Source organism: Oncorhynchus masou, chromosome 7 (genome assembly GCF_036934945.1).
Source record: "Oncorhynchus masou masou isolate Uvic2021 chromosome 7, UVic_Omas_1.1, whole genome shotgun sequence".
Classification (NCBI taxonomy): domain Eukaryota; kingdom Metazoa; phylum Chordata; class Actinopteri; order Salmoniformes; family Salmonidae; genus Oncorhynchus; species Oncorhynchus masou.
This window is the reverse complement of record NC_088218.1, coordinates 18,813,927-18,832,720: the sequence shown is the minus strand read 5'-3', so window position 1 is coordinate 18,832,720 and position 18,794 is coordinate 18,813,927. Positions and strand designations below refer to the sequence as shown.

The 18,794-nt window shown below is 45.9% G+C and overlaps 1 protein-coding gene across 4 annotated transcripts in view; it reads right to left on the bottom strand.

The window, feature by feature from the left end:
• LOC135543453 (vang-like protein 1) overlaps positions 1 to 16,729 on the bottom strand; it is a 46,178-nt gene extending 29,449 nt beyond the window's left edge. Inside the window, exons 1-2 of one of the 4 annotated variants that reach the window (XM_064970726.1) lie at positions 16,524 to 16,729; positions 7,588 to 7,862 (exon numbers count right to left, since the gene is read on the bottom strand). In XM_064970726.1, the coding sequence (XP_064826798.1) occupies positions 7,588 to 7,658 (71 nt within the window). In that variant the 5' untranslated portion in view covers positions 7,659 to 7,862; positions 16,524 to 16,729. Of the gene's footprint in view, positions 1 to 7,587; positions 7,863 to 12,544; positions 12,871 to 16,523 lie in introns of those variants that run through there. The other 3 variants (XM_064970729.1, XM_064970728.1, XM_064970727.1) reach the window with 3 other exon arrangements.
• Between the last annotated feature and the right edge of the window lie 2,065 nt (positions 16,730 to 18,794).

Sequence of the window (18,794 nt, the reverse complement as noted above, 5' to 3'; positions counted from 1 at the left end):
GCCAGTATACTCATGGTCTGGTCTGTTAGAGGGATAGCCATGGTACTGTACAGTAGCTAGATACTCATGGTCTGGTCTGTTAGAGGGATAGCCATGGTACTGTACAGTAGCTAGATACTCATGGTCTGGTCTGTTAGAGGGATAGCCATGGTACTGTACAGTAGCTAGATACTCATGGTCTGGTCTGTTAGAGGGATAGCCATGGTACTGTACAGTAGCTAGATACTCATGGTCTGGTCTGTTAGAGGGATAGCCATGGTACTGTACAGTAGCTAGATACTCATGGTCTGGTCTGTAGAGGGATAGCCATGGTACTGTACAGGATAGCCATGGTACTGTACAGTAGCTAGATACTCATGGTCTGGTCTGTTAGAGGGATAGCCATGGTACTGTACAGTAGCTAGATACTCATGGTCTGGTCTGTTAGAGGGATAGCCATGGTACTGTACAGTAGCTAGATACTCATGGTCTGGTCTGTTAGAGGGATAGCCATGGTACTGTACAGTAGCTAGATACTCATGGTCTGGTCTGTTAGAGGGATAGCCATGGTACTGTACAGTAGCTAGATACTCATGGTCTGGTCTGTTAGAGGGATAGCCATGGTACTGTACAGTAGCTAGATACTCATGGTCTGGTCTGTTAGAGGGATAGCCATGGTACTGTACAGTAGCTAGATACTCATGGTCTGGTCTGTTAGATACTCATGGTCTGGTCTGTTAGAGGGAGTACTGTACAGATAGATACTCATGGTCTGGTCTGTTAGATGGATAGCCATGGTACTGTACAGTAGCTAGATACTCATGGTCTGGTCTGTTAGAGGGATAGCCATGGTACTGTACAGTAGCTAGATACTCATGGTCTGGTCTGTTAGAGGGATAGCCATGGTACTGTACAGTAGCTAGATACTCATGGTCTGGTCTAGAGGGATTAGATACTCATGGTCTGGTCTGTTAGAGGGACCATGGGGATAGCCATGGTACTGTACAGTAGCTAGATACATGGTCATGGTCTGGTCTGTTAGAGGGATAGCCATGGTACTGTACAGTACTGATACTCATGGTCTGGTCTGTTAGAGGGATAGCCATGGTACTGATAGCTCATGGTCTGGTCTGTTAGAGGGATAGCCATGGTACCATGGTACTGTTGATAGCCATGGTACTGTACAGTAGCTAGATACTCATGGTCTGGTCTGTTAGAGGGATAGCCATGGTACTGTACAGTAGCTAGATACTCATGGTCTGGTCTGTTAGAGGGATAGCCATGGTACTGTACAGTAGCTAGATACTCATGGTCTGGTCTGTTAGAGGGATAGCCATGGTACTGTACTAGATACTCATGGTCTGGTCTGTTAGAGGGATAGCCAGATACTCATGGTCTGGTCTGTTAGAGGGATAGCCATGGTACTGTGTACAGTAGCTAGATACTCATGGTCTGGTCTGTTGGATCTGTTAGAGGGACTCATGGTCCAGCCATGGTACTGTACAGTAGCTAGATACTCATGGTCTGGTCTGTTAGAGGGATAGCCATGGTACTGTACAGTAGCTAGATACTCATGGTCTGGTCTGTTAGAGGGATAGCCATGGTACTGTACAGTAGCTAGATACTCATGGTCTGGTCTGTTAGAGGGATAGCCATGGTACTGTACAGTAGCTAGATACTCATGGTCTGGTCTGTTAGAGGGATAGCCATGGTACTGTACAGTAGCTAGATACTCATGGTCTGGTCTGTTAGAGGGATAGCTCATGGTAGCCATGGTACTGTACAGTAGCTAGATACTCATGGTCTGGTCTGTTAGAGGGATAGCCATGGTACTGTACAGTAGCTAGATACTCATGGTCTGGTCTGTTAGAGGGATAGCCATGGTACTGTACAGTAGCTAGATACTCATGGTCTGGTCTGTTAGCCATGGGATAGCTAGATACTCATGGTCTGGTCTGTTAGAGGGATAGCCATGGTACTGTACAGTAGCTAGATACTCATGGTCTGGTCTGTTAGAGGGATAGCCATGGTACTGTACTGTACAGTAGCTAGATACTCATGGTCTGGTCTGTTAGAGGGATAGCCATGGTACTGTACTGTAGCTAGATACTCATGGTCTGGTCTGTACTGTAGCTAGATACTCATGGTCTGGTCTGTTAGAGGGATAGCCATGGCACTGTACAGTAGCTAGATACTCATGGTCTGGTCTGTTAGAGGGATAGCCATGGTACTGTACAGTAGCTAGATACAGTACTTTCCGGTCTGTTACAGAGGGACAGCGTGAGAATAGGAGAGAGATGAGGAGCGAGAGAGAAACAGGCTAAAATAGGCTGTGGAGATAACAGGACAGGCTCAGTCTGATCTAATTTATCGCAGAGGGATTATGGGTGAAACAAACAAGTTGCAGAATGAAAACGTGTTGAACGACTTTATTCAAAATTCCAGAAATTGCAAATGCTAGACAACATGGGCTGAATTGCAACCGGAGTGCCATCCAGGGACATCAACAAACAACTTATGGGAAAATCACGATTTAAAACGCGCGCAAACCTCTAGCTATGATGAAGACCAAGCACAGTTCAAGATATTGCTGCCATTTTTCTTTTGACCCTAAATGTTCATTTCTTGTCCTCTGAGCTTATCTCCGTGTAAGGAGTCTTTTGTGAAGACCATAAAATTGATGTATCGAGTGTAACAAATTACATTTCCTCTAAATGGGGTGGCTTTTCCTGTATCTTTCTTTCACTGCAGGCAGTAACGTGGACACCTCAGTCTCAAGCAGAGGACCCTGGCGTGTCCCAGTATGCCTTGTTTAGGGATGTTCAAATCCTTTAGAATACCTCACGTTGTCATATCAGATTCACTTTTCTGGGTGCGTAGCACTGTAGATATGCATTAGGATAAATGCCACAAACAAAATGGTTCAACAGGTGTAACTGGCACATTTGACCCTTTTTACCATCTGTTACGGAACGTAGGCATGGATTTGGTTGTGAGAGCTGGATGCCAGGACATGAAAGAGCACTATGCACTTTTCTTAAGCTTGCAATGTGGATACTCAATGACATAGACACTATTGATCTCATAGATCCATTATTGATTGACCTAAAGCAATCTAAACAGCAATCAGTTTCAACTAACTAGAGGAGTCACACTTCAGAGTGCCGCTGAAGCATTCAGCATAGGTAAGAGTGGTTGAAGGATCAACGCTGATTGGACAGCCCATCAGGATATCCTGACGTTAGGCTCATCAGGGAAGTGGTGTGATTGGCTGCTATGGAAGTAATGGACCTCTATAGAAGCCAATGTGTTGTGATAGAGAGGTGAACACATCGGTTTCCTGCCTCTATTCTGGGGTTTTCCATTTTTGATCAGGACACAGCTTCCTATTGAAAATGACCGCAGCCAGCTTCCACAAACTCAGATGAACAATATCATAAAAATATAATAATGCAACATGCAAAGATAAACATTCTAATCCTGTTCCAATTTAATAAACATATTTCTTCACTGGGGGGGGCTGGTAAATCTGAAGTCAGTCATAGTGGATTGGCATTCTCCACCATTCATTTTCACTGGGGACTCCCAGAGAGAACATTGACATTACATTACTTCAACACTGCATGGTACTCCAGAAATATAAGGAGAGGCACCAAGAGCCATTCAGAACTAATACATTGAATCTAGAAGGAAGCGGAGATCGAAGTCATCCTTAATTAAATGATGGATATCATTACTAGTGTTACAATTAGTCCTCGCAGCAGCATAATCATCATTCACACTGACAGTGATGGTGATTAGTAACTGGAGGAGCCCTATTGGGAGATAGCTGGAGCCCCTATTGGGAGATAGCTGGTGAGGAGAGAGGGTGGGGGACTTATTACAGTACTCATACTTACAGTACTCATTAATATGGTACTGTACTGCTGCACAGGCCAGGGTTGGGTAGAGGGTTGTACTACAAAGCAGGATCAAGGAGTTAGCCTGCTAACTTGCTTAAATATGATGGAAATACATTTTTGGAAAGATAAGTAGACCATGCCCATTTCAAGCTTAACTCGACAACCAAAAACTCATATCTAAGTTTAGCTCCATGAACAAGAAAATAACTAGCTATTTCTGGTTGTTTATCAAAGTTACCTGGCTTACTCATTGATGGTATACCCCTCCAGCCAATAGGGGTTGTAAGTCACATCGGGGTAGGCTCAGTTAAGCCGTTTATCCGGGAGTCGATGTAAAGATTGGATGACTCATACACGGGTACGTCTGGAGGCAGCTGCTTATGACTGGTGTGATTGTTTAAAATCAATGTAGGACGGAGGATGAAGGTGAGAGTCTCAAGCACCCTTTTTATATCCCAGCCTGCCTTTCAGAAACAGACTTCAGGAAAGCAGAAAGTAGCTTGTGGGCAAATCAATGTACAACACTTCCTCTTCTCCTCCTCCTCCTGCATCATTAGCACACAACGCCAGCCAGCCTCATTGCTATTCTACAGCCCTCCTCTGGTATCATTTGATTAAAAAGGAATTTGACTTCCTAAAGCAGATGTGGCTTTTAGATGGAGGATGGAAGCCTGGCAACCTACGGCAGCGCCAAACCTGGGAGCGATTTCCACGGCAACACCCGCAGCTCAGTCTGACACTGTCTGTGCAACCCCCCCTCACTGACACAGAGGGCTGTGGGAAACGAAGCCCATTTGCACCTCCTCCGCCAAGAGTCTGTCTGTGGATGAATTCGCTCGCTTTCCGCATGGCTGGCCAGTCAAACCACACACACACACACACCTGTGTAAAACAGGCACCGTGTCAAGGCGGAGCTCAGAGCCCAAGAAGCTCGGTACTCACTGCCAGTGTCAGCTAACGGGAGGATGACGAGGAGCCAAATACATAACCACACTCTCAGAATAATCATATTACAGGGAGAGAGAGAGGCCGTTTTCACTTCACCTTGAGAGAGTGGCTGTGTTCAATGACACTGGCAGCTCTGCTCACTCTGTGTAACTGTAACAAGGAAGGGGGGGGGGGTGAACAGGCAAAGAGGTGTGGCTGTGGCAGATAGACAACATTAAACTAACAAAGGTCATTTACTCAACCCTAAATCAACACAGCCAAGGTCTCTATAGCTTCAAGCCTGGACATAGCACATTCATTTGCCCATCCCTCATAGTGACGGGGAGAATCCATGGCGGCAGCATTGCTCAATGGCATTTCTCCACACAGTGTTGAGCCAGAGAGAGAGAGAGAGGCCCAGGGAGAAGTGTGTGATAGGGGCCGTGGTGAGGCCAGACTGTTGGCTAGAATTAGCTCCATTATCAGGTGACAGGGTACACACTGTATGACATGTACCAGTGTCTCCACTATAGCATTAATCAGGCAAGGTGGGTGCCTCTCCTTGACCTGCTCTGTAGACCCCTGACTAAAATAAATGACATTTCAGTTGGAAAGTTCTGAAGCAGCATGTGGGTAAAAGGGGGTATTTTCACTCCACTTGGCTTTTCCCATTAGCATCAACTCTAATCAGGAGGTTCCAGAAATAGGGTGTCTCCCTAAAATGTGGCCTGCCTCAGAAAGGGGAACAGTTTGGGGAACCATAACACCCCAAGCAGCAAAGGGATTAAATGTTTGGCATGAGATAGTGAATTGAATAAATTACAACGTGTTAATTGAGTGTGCCACCATATCATTGGAGTCCTACCAATCAAAAAGAGCCAATTTTCCACATGACTGCCTACCAATGTGAGACTCACTAGTCAATGATCACTGGCACGCTCCACAGACACAGAAGAGCCCCTCTCTGGAGAAGAGAAAGAAGCCTCAGAAGTTACTGACGTCACTCAACGCCAGTGTTGCGGCGGATGCAGAAAGGCAGGTGATCTTGGTCTGGGAGAATCGTCAGTAGGTAGCAAACTACTCTGGTGTCCTTAAAAAGACCAAGCGCCACTGTCTACAGAGGCACAGTGGCTTACAATGGGGACTGACTGGGTTCCCTGTGTATAAATCGCGCTAGAGACGACACCACAAAAACAGCAGCACGAGGCAGCGATCCAGAGTCAGTGGGAGAGACGTTTGACACGGTATAGGATCACGCAGCTTGAGCCATGGTAATATCTTGGAAGTTCATTCTCTGGTATCTTTTTAGCTTTAGTTGTGTACCAAGGCCAGACATGGGATCTCAGAGGCACACAGCTGTTTACACAGCTGTTTACATATATATGTGTGTGTGTGTGTGTGTGTGTGTGTGTGTGTGTGTGTGTGTGTGTGTGTGTGTGTGTGTGTGTGTGTGTGTGTGTGTGTGTGTGTGTGTGTCCAAGTCTGGCACAGATGTAATTAGACAATGGCAATCCAAAGCCTCTTCATGCATGGCACCCGTCAGAGTAAAAGGATTATACTTCCGATGAGACAGGGGTTTTCAAAGCCAAGCGTTTCTCTTTTGTCTATTGAATTAGAGGCCGGCCAGTGGCCTTAGCATAGTGGGAGAGGAGAGAGAGGAACGAGTGGAAAGGAGTTTGGCAAGGAGGCCCTGTACCTCCTCTCCAATTTGCCATCACTCACTTCCTGCATCCCAAACAGCACACAAAACCTTAAATAGTGCTCTACTTTTGACCAAAGCCCTGTGGGCCCTGGCCAGAAACAGTGCACTATATAGGGAATAGGGTGATCTTTAGGACACAGTCACTCTCTTCAGAGTTACAGATACAGGAAGAGAGGGGATAAGGTGATCTTTAGGACACAGTCACTCTCTTCAGAGTTACAGATACAGGAAGAGAGGTGATTGGGTGGGAAAGTCAGTGCCCCTCACCCACCTCCAACCCCACTTTTATTTACAAAAGTGTCCCCAGTTTTCGTTGCCTAGCTTCAGACTACACGGTCAAATTTCCCCCCGGGAGAACGTGAGAGGAGAGCTGGGGCAGAGGAGTGGAGAGGCCTCTCCATCCAGTGATACGCCTGCCCAAATCTATCCCATGGGAGTGGTGGTGACATCACTGGAGAGAGGGAGGAGGTCAAGTGGAGATTAACTAGGGCAGCTGCTGGCTTTTCAACACGTCTGGGGCTTGCGAGCGAGGGATCGGCGACTGACTGAAGCTGAGTGGGGTCTGACGTGGGAGAGACGAGGGAGCATAGAGAGAAAGAGATATAGAAAGCACAACCAGAGGTTTCAGGGGGTCCCACCAGATTCAGTCGTAGAGGGATCCTTTCACCCTGGGTAACTGGTCCCAGAGAGAGAGAGGGAAGGAAGAGAGAGAGAGGGATGTGCTGGCTGGATAAAGGATGGGCTGTGTGGAACAGGGGCCCCTTGCTTGTGGCCCTCTGTATCAGCTGAGCCATCAGTCAGGCCTCTTCAGCACCTGTCCCCCTCTCCCTTCCTGAGCCTGTCAGACACTGCTATTTTACTAATGACAGACAAATAACCCCACACTGCCCTGTGGTGGACAGATGGTGGGAGGGGAAAGAGGGGATAGAGACCGAGTGGAATGATGGAGAGAAAGAGAGGAAACAGAGAAAACAGGGTAGAAAAAGAGGCGAGGAAGAGAGAGCAATTTATTAGAGGTTTCGTGACCGTCTATCCTTCAAACTAGAGAGGGTATGAACGTGAATAACTTCCTCTTACCCATGTCTGTGGGATCCCCGGGAGCGACCAGAGTAGTACGAGTACCCTGAGTAGGTGGACTCCGTGTCCATGGCGACAAGGTTCTTCCTCCCGGGCAATTGGCCAAGGGCCTCGCAGAGGTTGCTGGGCTTTGCCGCAGGCAGACGCAGCGGGAGCTTGTGGGCAGTCTTGTCCGGTGGGAGGCGGAGCTCGCTCAGGAGATTGGCAGAGGCCGCAAGCTGTCGGGTGTCAATCTTGAAAGCAACCCTGGGGATTCCCGACTAGGAAACATCAACCTGGGGAGGAGACAGAGACAGCCAGGTCTGGTCAGAGGACAGACAGATGGACAGAGGACAGAAGTGGTGGTCTGCTATAGCCCAGTTGATACTGGAAGACAAGAATGTGTGTTGCAGATAGATCCGGACAGCTGGGATCTCTGCACATAGCTTCCACTTCACCTTTTTCTCTGGAATTAACATTCCAGGAGATAAATATGAGAAAAACACAACCGCTTCACTAAAGCAGCATTTGACATTCCCATTAGGCAGGATGGGGAAATCATTATTTTAATGAAGATTGTGTGGGAGGGATCGCACACACCAATTGAAGCTTGACACAGGAGAGATTTGAAACCATTGGACTAGTTTCTGTTGATTCTAATGTAAAGGTAAATTGTGAAAGGCTCTTCTTACTTCTAACCTCCTTGACAACCCAAACCTACAGTAGTTCACAGAGAGTGTAAACACTAAGCACACCCACAAACAGAACAGCAGCAGACCTAGCTATGAATCCCTCCCTCAATGAAAAAAAATCTTTCCACAGACAGACTGGCCTATGAGAAGAGAGATTGAATTGGAATGTTGTGCAGAGCATGCAGGTCTACGTCTGGAGCTTCAACAAAACAATGGTCGGATGCAGAGCAACAAACCCATTTCCCTCGCCAACCCCGGTCTCACCCCCCCACACTCAGCCCCAGCCTTATCAATGAGAGCCATCTCCAGAGGGAAATCTGGCAGTGACCGGCTCCTGCCCCTCTCTCCCAGCATTCCACTAGCGTGACATCACACAGACAAAGTGCTCCAGGTAAAACAGTGTTTGGTTATTACATTATTAAACCAAGAAGCTTTCAGAGGGGAATTGAGACAACCAGCCAACAACACACAAACAGATACCGTAAAATATCCAATTTAGCTTTAGGCCTATATTCTGTGTTTTAGTCTCTAATCTTGGAAACATTCTTTCCCAAGAGGATCAATCTCCCAGAAAAATGCTAAAGGCTGTGTGGGATGCAGAGGAGGGCCGTAACTTAAACATCAAGCGGATTTCAATATCAAAGGGAGAATTTTTTTTTTTTTTTAACTCCCCACTAATTCCATACCATTAGTTCTACTCCTAGACCCGGCTAAAGACTTTACAGCATCCACTAAGAGATGCAGGTCTGATAAGAGCGTTTATTGGGTGCCCTTGATTTGACTACATGTACAGGAGGATATGATGTAACAGTTGTTCTTAAATGACCGAAGGGAAGAGGGAACAGAAGTGAAAAGGGCAGAAACAGACATAGTGAAACAACAGGGATTACGATTAGGCACATGGCTGAGTAACAACGCTTGGGGAAACAGAGAGAGCCATGTGAGCAGGGAGAGCTGGGGACAGGCGTACGCACGCACACACACACACACACACACACACACGACAGGTAAACCATCAAGGAGGTAGACAGAGAGCCTCTAACAGCTGGAGGTAACGGGACAGGAAGGTGAACGGAGCACGCTACATAAAGTCACACGCATCAATGCAATAATATGGCAGAAGAGCTGATAAGCCAAGCTTGCAACGTACATTTCTCAACAGCGCCAGCATCATTCATCGTACAACACTAAAGGATTCCATTTTGACCTAGAACCATCCAATCACATTTAAAGAAGAATTCAATGAAAATGTAGCATTTCAGAAAGGAGCGTTGACAAAGTGGTAACATATGTTGTATTGTAACACAGGTGATAAGTAATGTATACAGCACAGGAGGCTGGTGGCACATTAATTGGGGCGGACAGGCTGGTGCTAGCGATTGGAGCGGAATCGTATCAAAAACACGGTTTCCAGGTGTTTGATGCCATTCCATTTGCTCCATTCCGGACATTATAATGAGCCGCCCTCCTCTGGTATACAGCTGGCTTGTATTGGGCCAAAATCCCTAGTGAAATCTTCAATGTAAACAAGGAGCTGAGGGAGAGAGGTTAAAGTGAACATTGTTGAACTTACAAACATATCCCAGAAACGAGCACACTCACTGGAGTGTACACTTAAAGCATGCCAACTCCCATGACCCCTTGCAGCAGAGGAAATCCACTCTAACTGACCCAGATCTGTTGTGAAATTAACCAGAGTACAGTCACCACTCTCCGTCTCCTCCACAGTCACCACTCTCCGTCTCCTCCACAGTCACCACTCTCCGTCTCCTCCACAGTCACCACTCTCCGTCTCCTCCACAGTCACCACTCTCCGTCTCCTCCACAGTCACCACTCTCCGTCTCCTCCACAGTCACCACTCTCCGTCTCCTCCACAGTCACCACTCTCCGTCTCCTCCACAGTCACCACTCTCCGTCTCCTCCACAGTCACCACTCTCCGTCTCCTCCACAGTCACCACTCTCCGTCTCCTCCACAGTCACCACTCTCCATCTCCTCCACAGTCACATCCTGCTGTCCTGACGTGTTTGGAGTTAGCAGTATGCGTGCTCATTCGAACACTTTTGGACTATCACAAGTGTAACAGTTTTGCTTCCGTCCCTCTCCTCGCCCCTACCTGGGCTCGAACCAGGGACCCTCTGCACACACCGACAACTGCCTCCCACAAAGCATCGTTACCTATGGCTCCATTACCTATGGCCACAGCCCTTGAAGAGCAAAGGAAACAACTAGTTCAAGGTCTCAGAGCTAGTGACGTCACCGATTGAAACGCTATTAGCGCACACCCTGCTAACTAGCTAGCCGGTTACACAAGCAAAGTGCACTTCTGCACACATTAAACATGTTGATTAACTACCGCAGCAGTCACAACTGAAGTCATGGGAAGTAGAGCGGGGCTCGAACTCTCCCTTGGGGCACTCCCTCTGTTTTCAGCCTGCTGTTTTCATAACCACATTTGTTCCAGTCGTTTCACTGAAAAGAACTGCCCCGTGCCATCTTATCTGCCACTTAGAAAGGAAAACTAGAGAAATACTAGAAACTAGTAGCACTTGGGGTGAATGTAAACAGTGACCCATATAGTGTGTGTGTGTGTGTGTGTGTGTGTGTGTGTGTGTGTGTGTGTGTGGATGCTTGCACATGGGGATTGAGAAAGCTAGTTCTATCAAATAAAGTCTGGATATTTTGACAGCACTCTTGCTGACACGCTTTTAAACGTCTGAATCATCGGAGGGAAAACTGAACAACATGATGACAAACCTCTCTAAAGCCGTTTTATTCTACGGAAGAGCCAGCTGCCAGCTCAGTCAATGTGCCAGTTAGGCAAACAAAATAGCCCTGGTGCTGCTTTTAGACAGGTAGCACAATTCTGATATTTTTTTCCACTAATTGACCAATCAGATCAGCACTGAAATATTTGATGTGATTGGTCAAAAGACCAGACAGAACAATCCAGACTCTGGCCAGGGTAAGGCAGGGCTACAGACACTCTGGCCAGAGTAAGGCAGGGCTACAGACACTCTGGCCAGAGTAAGGCAGGGCTACAGACACTCTGGCCAGAGTAAGGCAGGGCTACAGACACTCTGGCCAGAGTAAGGCAGGGCTACAGACACTCTGGCCAGAGTAAGGCAGGGCTACAGACACTCTGGCCAGAGTAAGGGAGAGGGCCAGGGTTGAGGACTACAGACAGACTATAGACACTCCAACCAGGGTAAAGGTACTGCTACAGGAGCACAGACAGAGCACAGACAGAGCACAGACAGAGCACAGACAGAGCACAGACAGAGCACAGACAGAGCACAGACAGAGCAAATAAGGCTGGTTCTGCAGAGAGCATCACAGAGGCATTTCCATCTCCCGTGCTAATCCTTTTAAGAATGAGGGATGAAAGGGATTAACAGGGTGAAAAAGATGGGGTCGAGGTCCCTGCCAGGATGGGGGTCAGAGAGAGAATACCACAATCACCTTGCCAGTCACCACCTGCCCAAAAGCCCAGCTAAGCTGCTTTGTCAATGAATTTGGCCAAACTGGGTTTCAATTGAAGATGTTGGTGACTGAAGGCAGCTTTGAGGGCTGTCTTCAACAGATCTATAAGGGAAACACTAATCTGGTCCCTGGTCTTTACTTAGAGTGGTGCCAGTGGCCGTGCAGCACTAAAGCTGAAGACGCTGTGCCTCCTCCCCCCCCACACACACACACACACACACACACCCCTTAGGGAAGCCGTCAGGTTATCCGCGGCAGCTGAAACCAGCAGCGTTTGCCTGCCTCTGATTTGGTCTACGGCGGGACAAGCTGGCATTTGCCTGCCAATGAGAGCCTCCTTGTTAATCTTCCTCCATTCAGCCGCTCTCTTCCTGTTTACACTGGATAAACATCCTCTCACTATGAAGGACCACACCCTCAGAGAGCCGGGAGACAGAGGCATGAGGACTGATCTGCAAGGTAGAGAAACACACACACACAGCTGCATGCACACAGGTGTGACTCTGGGATTCATGCTTGAGGAACTGCGGGAGTGTAAATACCCTTGAGTGAAACGCACAAGATGAAAAACATGCGGCAGCACACCATCAGAGCAAAGAAACAAGAAAACAACCATCTAACCAGTCAGCTCACTAACAAAGCCGCATCAAGTGCCTGCTAACCAAATCCAAACCCAGACAGACCCTCAAGGCCCCCCCCCCCCCTCTCTCAGTCTGGTGATAACAGAGCAAACAAAACGACAACAGAACAACGCAGGAACGGTGAGGTCTGAAGCTCATTCTTTGTGAGAAAAAAAAACGAACATTTTTATTGCCTTTTTCATCCTTACGGTAAAAGGTAGTTTGCTCACTCATGGTTTCCACAGAGACAATGAGTCCACAGATTGGTCTTGTAATTCCAACCAAGCTTCCGGCTCCAAAGACAGTAATCTAATCCCACTGTATGTGACAGTCTAATTTACAGATCCTTCACTACTCACAGCCTTTAATAGGAGATGGGACTCTCTCCCAAACTGGGGAAGAGAAACTAGGCTACTGTACTTTCCCAAAAAGACAGCTTAATTCTCTCTAGTGACCGAGTCTAAGCACAAAGCTCTGCCAACCGGGGGAGGTATTCAGGAACAAAGGGGAGCCCTGACTGAAGCCGTCTCCTGCTAGCCTGTGACCAGGAAGTACAGCTGTGCTGTGTGCCTGACAGAGCCCCTCCCACACATCACCACAACATAAGCAAAGGGCATTTTAAAAGCTCATCATCATTACCAGCCAATGATATGTCCGACCATCATTAGCCAAAGATAGTCTCTAACCCGTCTCCTCTGACAGAGTGAATAGGACAGTCGTTGCACTGGCCTGGTATTCCAGCTAGGCCCTACGTATCAGAGGCAAACAGCTCTGTTGTAGTGGTGCGGATGTGAGGAACTATGACCTTTAGCTGAGACACAGAGAGGAGCGTTCAAATCACTTGAGGACAAAAGGACGACACTGACATTTGTCCAAGCAGCTAGTCCCTTCCTGTCCTGTTTGTGTTTTTTCCACATGAAACCATATTAATTGAGCATGCATGTACATATGCATACCGGTACACACACATCCCCTCATACTTCTCACTGTAAAAATCTACTTGGACTCTTAACTACAAGCTAACACAAGCGTAATGAAAGACAAGCTGAACACGGGAGAGAGATGACAACTTATTCAGTTAAAAAGGTAACAATGTGATTCATCTGAGACGCCAGAGGAGGGGAGTCGACCGAGGGAAGAAACACGAGTCAGCGACTAAATGTGTTCTTTGGAATCACATGGTCATCAAGATGCTGTCCATGGAGCGTATGAACCCATTAATTGCATCAACATTCCAGAATGTCCCCCTCTCCCCAGGCTATTCATTAGTGTCAGAGATGCAGAGAAACAAATCGCAAAAAATGAAACTCTATTCCCTTTATAGTGCACTACCTTTGACCAGGACACATACGGCTCTGGTCAAACGTAGTGGGCTATATAGGGAATACAGCATCCTATGTGGCCTGGTCAAAAGTATTGCACTATAAAGGGAAGAGGGTGCCATTTGGGACTCACAAGAGAGGCAGACACCACAAGAGACGCAGACACCACAGGTTATTAAGGCGGAGTTTAGACAGGCTGCTCTATTATGATCTTTTTTTTCACTAATTGGTCTTTCGACCAATCAGACCAGCTCTGAAAAAGATCATCTGAAACGAACTGATGCGATTGGTCAAAATACCAATTAAGCTGCTAAAAAAATATCCTAATTGGGCTGCCTGTCTAAACACAGCCTTGGAGCCAAGAGAGACAGCTCTCATAGTACATGAGGAGCATAATAATTAAGCTGTGATTTCTCTATTTAAAATGATATACTCAAAAACAGGAGGCACTGCGTAATAAATACCTAGTTTCCAAGGTGTAGCCTGTTACTGTAATGTTGCAGCACTTTGGCTTCCAAACATACTGGATTAAAATAAGATAAGACGAAGAACCCCCTTCTTGCTGTTGTATGTACTTTGAATGTTGCACATTATCTAAGATTACGGCAAAAGATGTCCTCTTGGACTTTTTCCAGGATGCAGCTCTGTCTCTCTGTACTTCTGTAGCTGAGCTGAGGCACTTGATTGGTGACTACTCCTTCCACCTGGTTTGCCATCACATCTCTCTTGATCGCAGACACAAAGACCACAATGCTACACCTAAAGCTCTCACAGGGGCAGCATCCCTCCCCATCCATGTTGACGATCACTCACACTCTGTCACTCACACGAGGAGCTTATGACAGTTATCATGTCATCAGCTTTCGAATATTCTCTTTGCCGACGTGAAGAGACGCACAAACAGAAACCATTTAGCCTACCAGAATGGAGAGCGCTGCAGAAGGATGACTTGTTCAAATCCCACAAGGAAACGACCTATAAATCACACTTCTCTGATGTGAGGCTCGGTGTACAGATAAAAGAGATGATAATGGATCTGTGAATTATTCATGGTCAGACAGGAAGATATATCGGTCTTCACAAGTGAGTGTGTTTATTTTGTCTGAGACAAGTCAGTCATGTTGAACAACACAAAGGGAGTTTCATTGTTCAGCGTTTCCTAAGCACTGCCACCAACCAACCATCCTGATTCTTACTGCAACTAGGGGTGGGGAGTCGAGACTGCTCGTCTGTACAATGCTCATAGCCGTAGAGTTTCAATAGAGCTGTATATTGGAGTCAACTCTATACTGAACATCTAGAGAATTTAGGTAGGTTAGCTACATCTTATTCGCACAGTCTGCAAATGATTAAACACAGAGAAAATGTTTGGGTTTGTTTATTCAACACAGATATACCATCTACTGTGGTTTGTCATGGTCTGTTCAGCTGAATTACCATACCGGTCTATTGTATGTTTTGAGATTCTCAGTGGGGCGGCAGGGTAGCCTAGTGGTTAGAGTGTTGGACTATTAACTGAAAGGTTGCAAGTTCGAATCCCCGAGCTGACAAATCTGTACAAATCTGTCGTTCTGCCCCTGAACAGGCAGTTAACCCACTGTTCCTAGGCTGTCATTGAAAATAAGAATTTGTTCTTAACTGACTTGCCTAGTAAAATAAAGGTAAAAATGGGACTACTATGTAACATATTCCAAGTTCTGCATAGATTAGAACGCCCAAATGAAATGTTGGATTATTATGAATCTATTCATTTATACAACCCTGTCTTGAACAATGTTTCAACAAAATCCTACCTCATTGGCGAGAAGTTCTTAAAATGGCCAGACTACATACAGAATACAAAACACAGAAGGTTCAGGTAGCAATTTACATTACATTGTTACACCTTCACTACAGCCTGGCTAAAACCAAGCATGTGGTGAAGGCAAATCATGGGAATTCTACCAATTTATTCCGTACTCTTTAACAAATGCAAAGTGCTAGTTTTCGGATTGGACTGTCATACAACAGCATATTCAGACTGTAGAGCTATACAGCTGTTTCTCTGCCCGATCCTACCTGTAAACCCAAATGGCAGACTTCCGTAGGAAACTCCCTGGTCTCTGCAAGGCCTCCCGAGCCCTGCCCAGACAGTTGGTTCAACAACCAACATATTCACAAACACTAAGGAGCAAGCTAATGTTTAAGGAGAACTGTCTATGATATGAAACTGTCTGCGCGAGCGTGAATGACATCAATGAGCCATTGTGCAACATTGTTTCTGGAGGCGCAACGCTGTCGCTGATGGTAACAAGGTGGCCAGACTGAACTACAAACGAATTCGGTCAACCGTGTGCAGAAAGTGGGTTCAAAGTTAAGTCTGAAAGTGTGTTTGAGACTTTTGAGTTATGTTATTATTGAATCAATTGAATTGAAAAACAAGCGATTGTTGTCATTCTAGGTGTAACGCTTTAGAAAACATTAACTCCTGCTTTACATGACTTTCAAGGGTTAACTTTACACCCTACGTTGGCTGACTGCAGTCCTTTAGATTGAGGGAATTCTAAATCACATTCTCTCCACATGTAGCCTACAGCTCATGTAGCGTATTAGAAAAGACAAACGGTTACTCGTAGGTTCTACTGTTGTAATACAATGTAGGCCTGCCTACCTGTAAAAAAAATAATAACACATTTCCACCGAAGAAAAATAATTAGTAGTGTAGCTTACATCAAGCAGGAACAAACCAACCAAACTCCCAATTTACATCGGGCTCAATCGCACTCCTAAAATACACGAACAACTCCTCAACATGGGATACAGACGTTGGAATTCTGACTGTTTCGCGCAGGGCTACTCACCTTCACTGGAGGTAAACCATTCCAAGAAGAGATTTCATCCAGAAATGTAAATGGCATATTTCTCCCTTCAAGCACACGGTACAGTCGGGAACCAGCCCGAGTTCAAGCCGTTGTACAGGGGGCAGCACTTACATGATGAGAGAAAGGGAAATGTGTAGTGCGACAATGGTGCGCTAGGGGGGGATGGTGATGGCGGTGCACTGTCAAGTGATTGCAGTAGGCTGTACAATGCAACTATAGTCTAATAGGATAAAACCGCAGCACCAAATGACTTAGCAAAATCTTCTTTACCTGTCTGACAAGTAGGCTACAGGTGTTTGCAATTCATTTCTGAGTCAGAGTCCAGTTCACATCCACATTTCAAACCTTCAGTGAGTGTCAGGAACACCCGCAGCTCGGCTCTGTTAGGTGGATTTGTCACAAGTGGCTGAAGTGGGAAAAGTGACAGGAGAGTGCAAATAGCTAGGGTTTGGTGCCATAGAAACCAGGCAAAGTAAAACAATATTCTGCCTCCGGTGGATGTTTTCAGTGAGGTGCACATTAAATGCAATGTATTCTTATAAGCAGTAGAGCGGATTTAGGCATTGGCGGCATCTTTCCGGGCATGGGGCCCCCGCACAAAAATAATAATTAATAAATATTCCGAATGGTGACATTTGCGCGATCGGTTTTCTATCGCACATTTGCACGTCCAGTCAATGATTTCATGTCACGGCCTGGGACTGTGGGTCAATGAACCTTGTCGGAGTGGGCGCCTTGATTCTAGTTTGTGAGCGAGGCAGGCTACTGCATGGGAAGGTCTCCCACTCAGAAGAATGAGATGGTGTGGTGGCGGTGGTATGTTGACCTCAGGTCTCCCCACTGGAAGCCCGAGGTAGGGGGAGCGGGGGGATCTATCAGATAGCCCACCTCTAACTTTGTACAGTACTGCAATTAGTTGTGCAATTTAGTTTGTGTGTTTCTTGTTTAAAGTGCAATAGTGTAATAATCAGGTTCTCTTCTTTATAAGTGTGTTATTCTATTTGTGTATTTGAGTGATATAGGATTTGTGCAATTTAGTTTTATTTGTGTTTTTTTGTTAGCAAATGGGTAATAATGTAATAATTCTCTTTTTTGCTTGTATTTATATACTGCAATATGTTTCTATTTGTCTTATTTTTGAATATATATTTATATAGTTTTAAATGTTATGATTATTTATTTGTGTTGTTCCAAATGTCAATAAAAATTACAGTTAGTGCAGAATGGTGCTTTTTTTGTGAGGGGCGCTGAAGGGGGGGTTGGCCCAGGGAGTCATGCAAGCTAGAACCGCCACTGCTTTTAAGTCATATATGCACTTAGCCTAACTGTAATTTATTAATCTGAATATGAACATTCAAATCAAATTTTATTGGTCACATTCACATGGTTAGCAGATATTAATTGCCAGTGTAGCGAAATGCTTGTGCGTCTAGTTCCGACAGTGCAGCAATATCTAATAAGTAATATCTAACAATTCCACAACAGATAGCTAATACTCACAAATCTAAGTAAATGAATGGAATAAGAATATATAAATATATGGATGAGCAATGACAGAGCAGCATAGTTGTGCAAATTAGTTTGTAGATAGTATAGAATACAGTATATAAATATGAGATGAGTAATGCAAGATATGTAAACATTAAAGTGGCATTATTAAAGTGACTAGTGTTCCATTTATTAAAGTGGCCAATGATTTCATGTCTGAAAGTAGGCAGCAGCCTCTCTGTGCTAGTGATGGCTGTTTCACAGTCTGATGGCATTGAGATTAGAAGCTGTTTTTCAGTCTCTCAGTCCCTGCTTTGATGCACCTGTACTGACCTCGCCTTCTGGATGGTAGCGGGGTGAACAGGCAGTGGCTCGGGTGGATGTTGTCCTCAATTATGTTTTTGGCCTTCCTGGGACATAGGATGCTGTAGGTGTCCTGGAGAGCAGGTAGTTTGCCCCCCCCAGTGATGCGTTGTGCAGACCGCGCCACCCTCTGGAGAGCCCTGTGGTTGTGGGCGGTGCATTCACCAGGCTTATCCCATTATATAGATTCTAGAATAATGAAATGTATCCTGTAATATAAAGTGCCATCCTCTTGCTTGAGTACCATCATGGTTTATCTCATTGCAACATGAACAAAGCAGATGAGTGATTAGCATCATGTTTTATTAGTGCAGTCCATCAGACCTTAGAGAGATATTGCAGGGTGTAGTGAATACTCAAGTTGTAGATTCACGAGCAGTGCGCAACGTGTTTTATTTC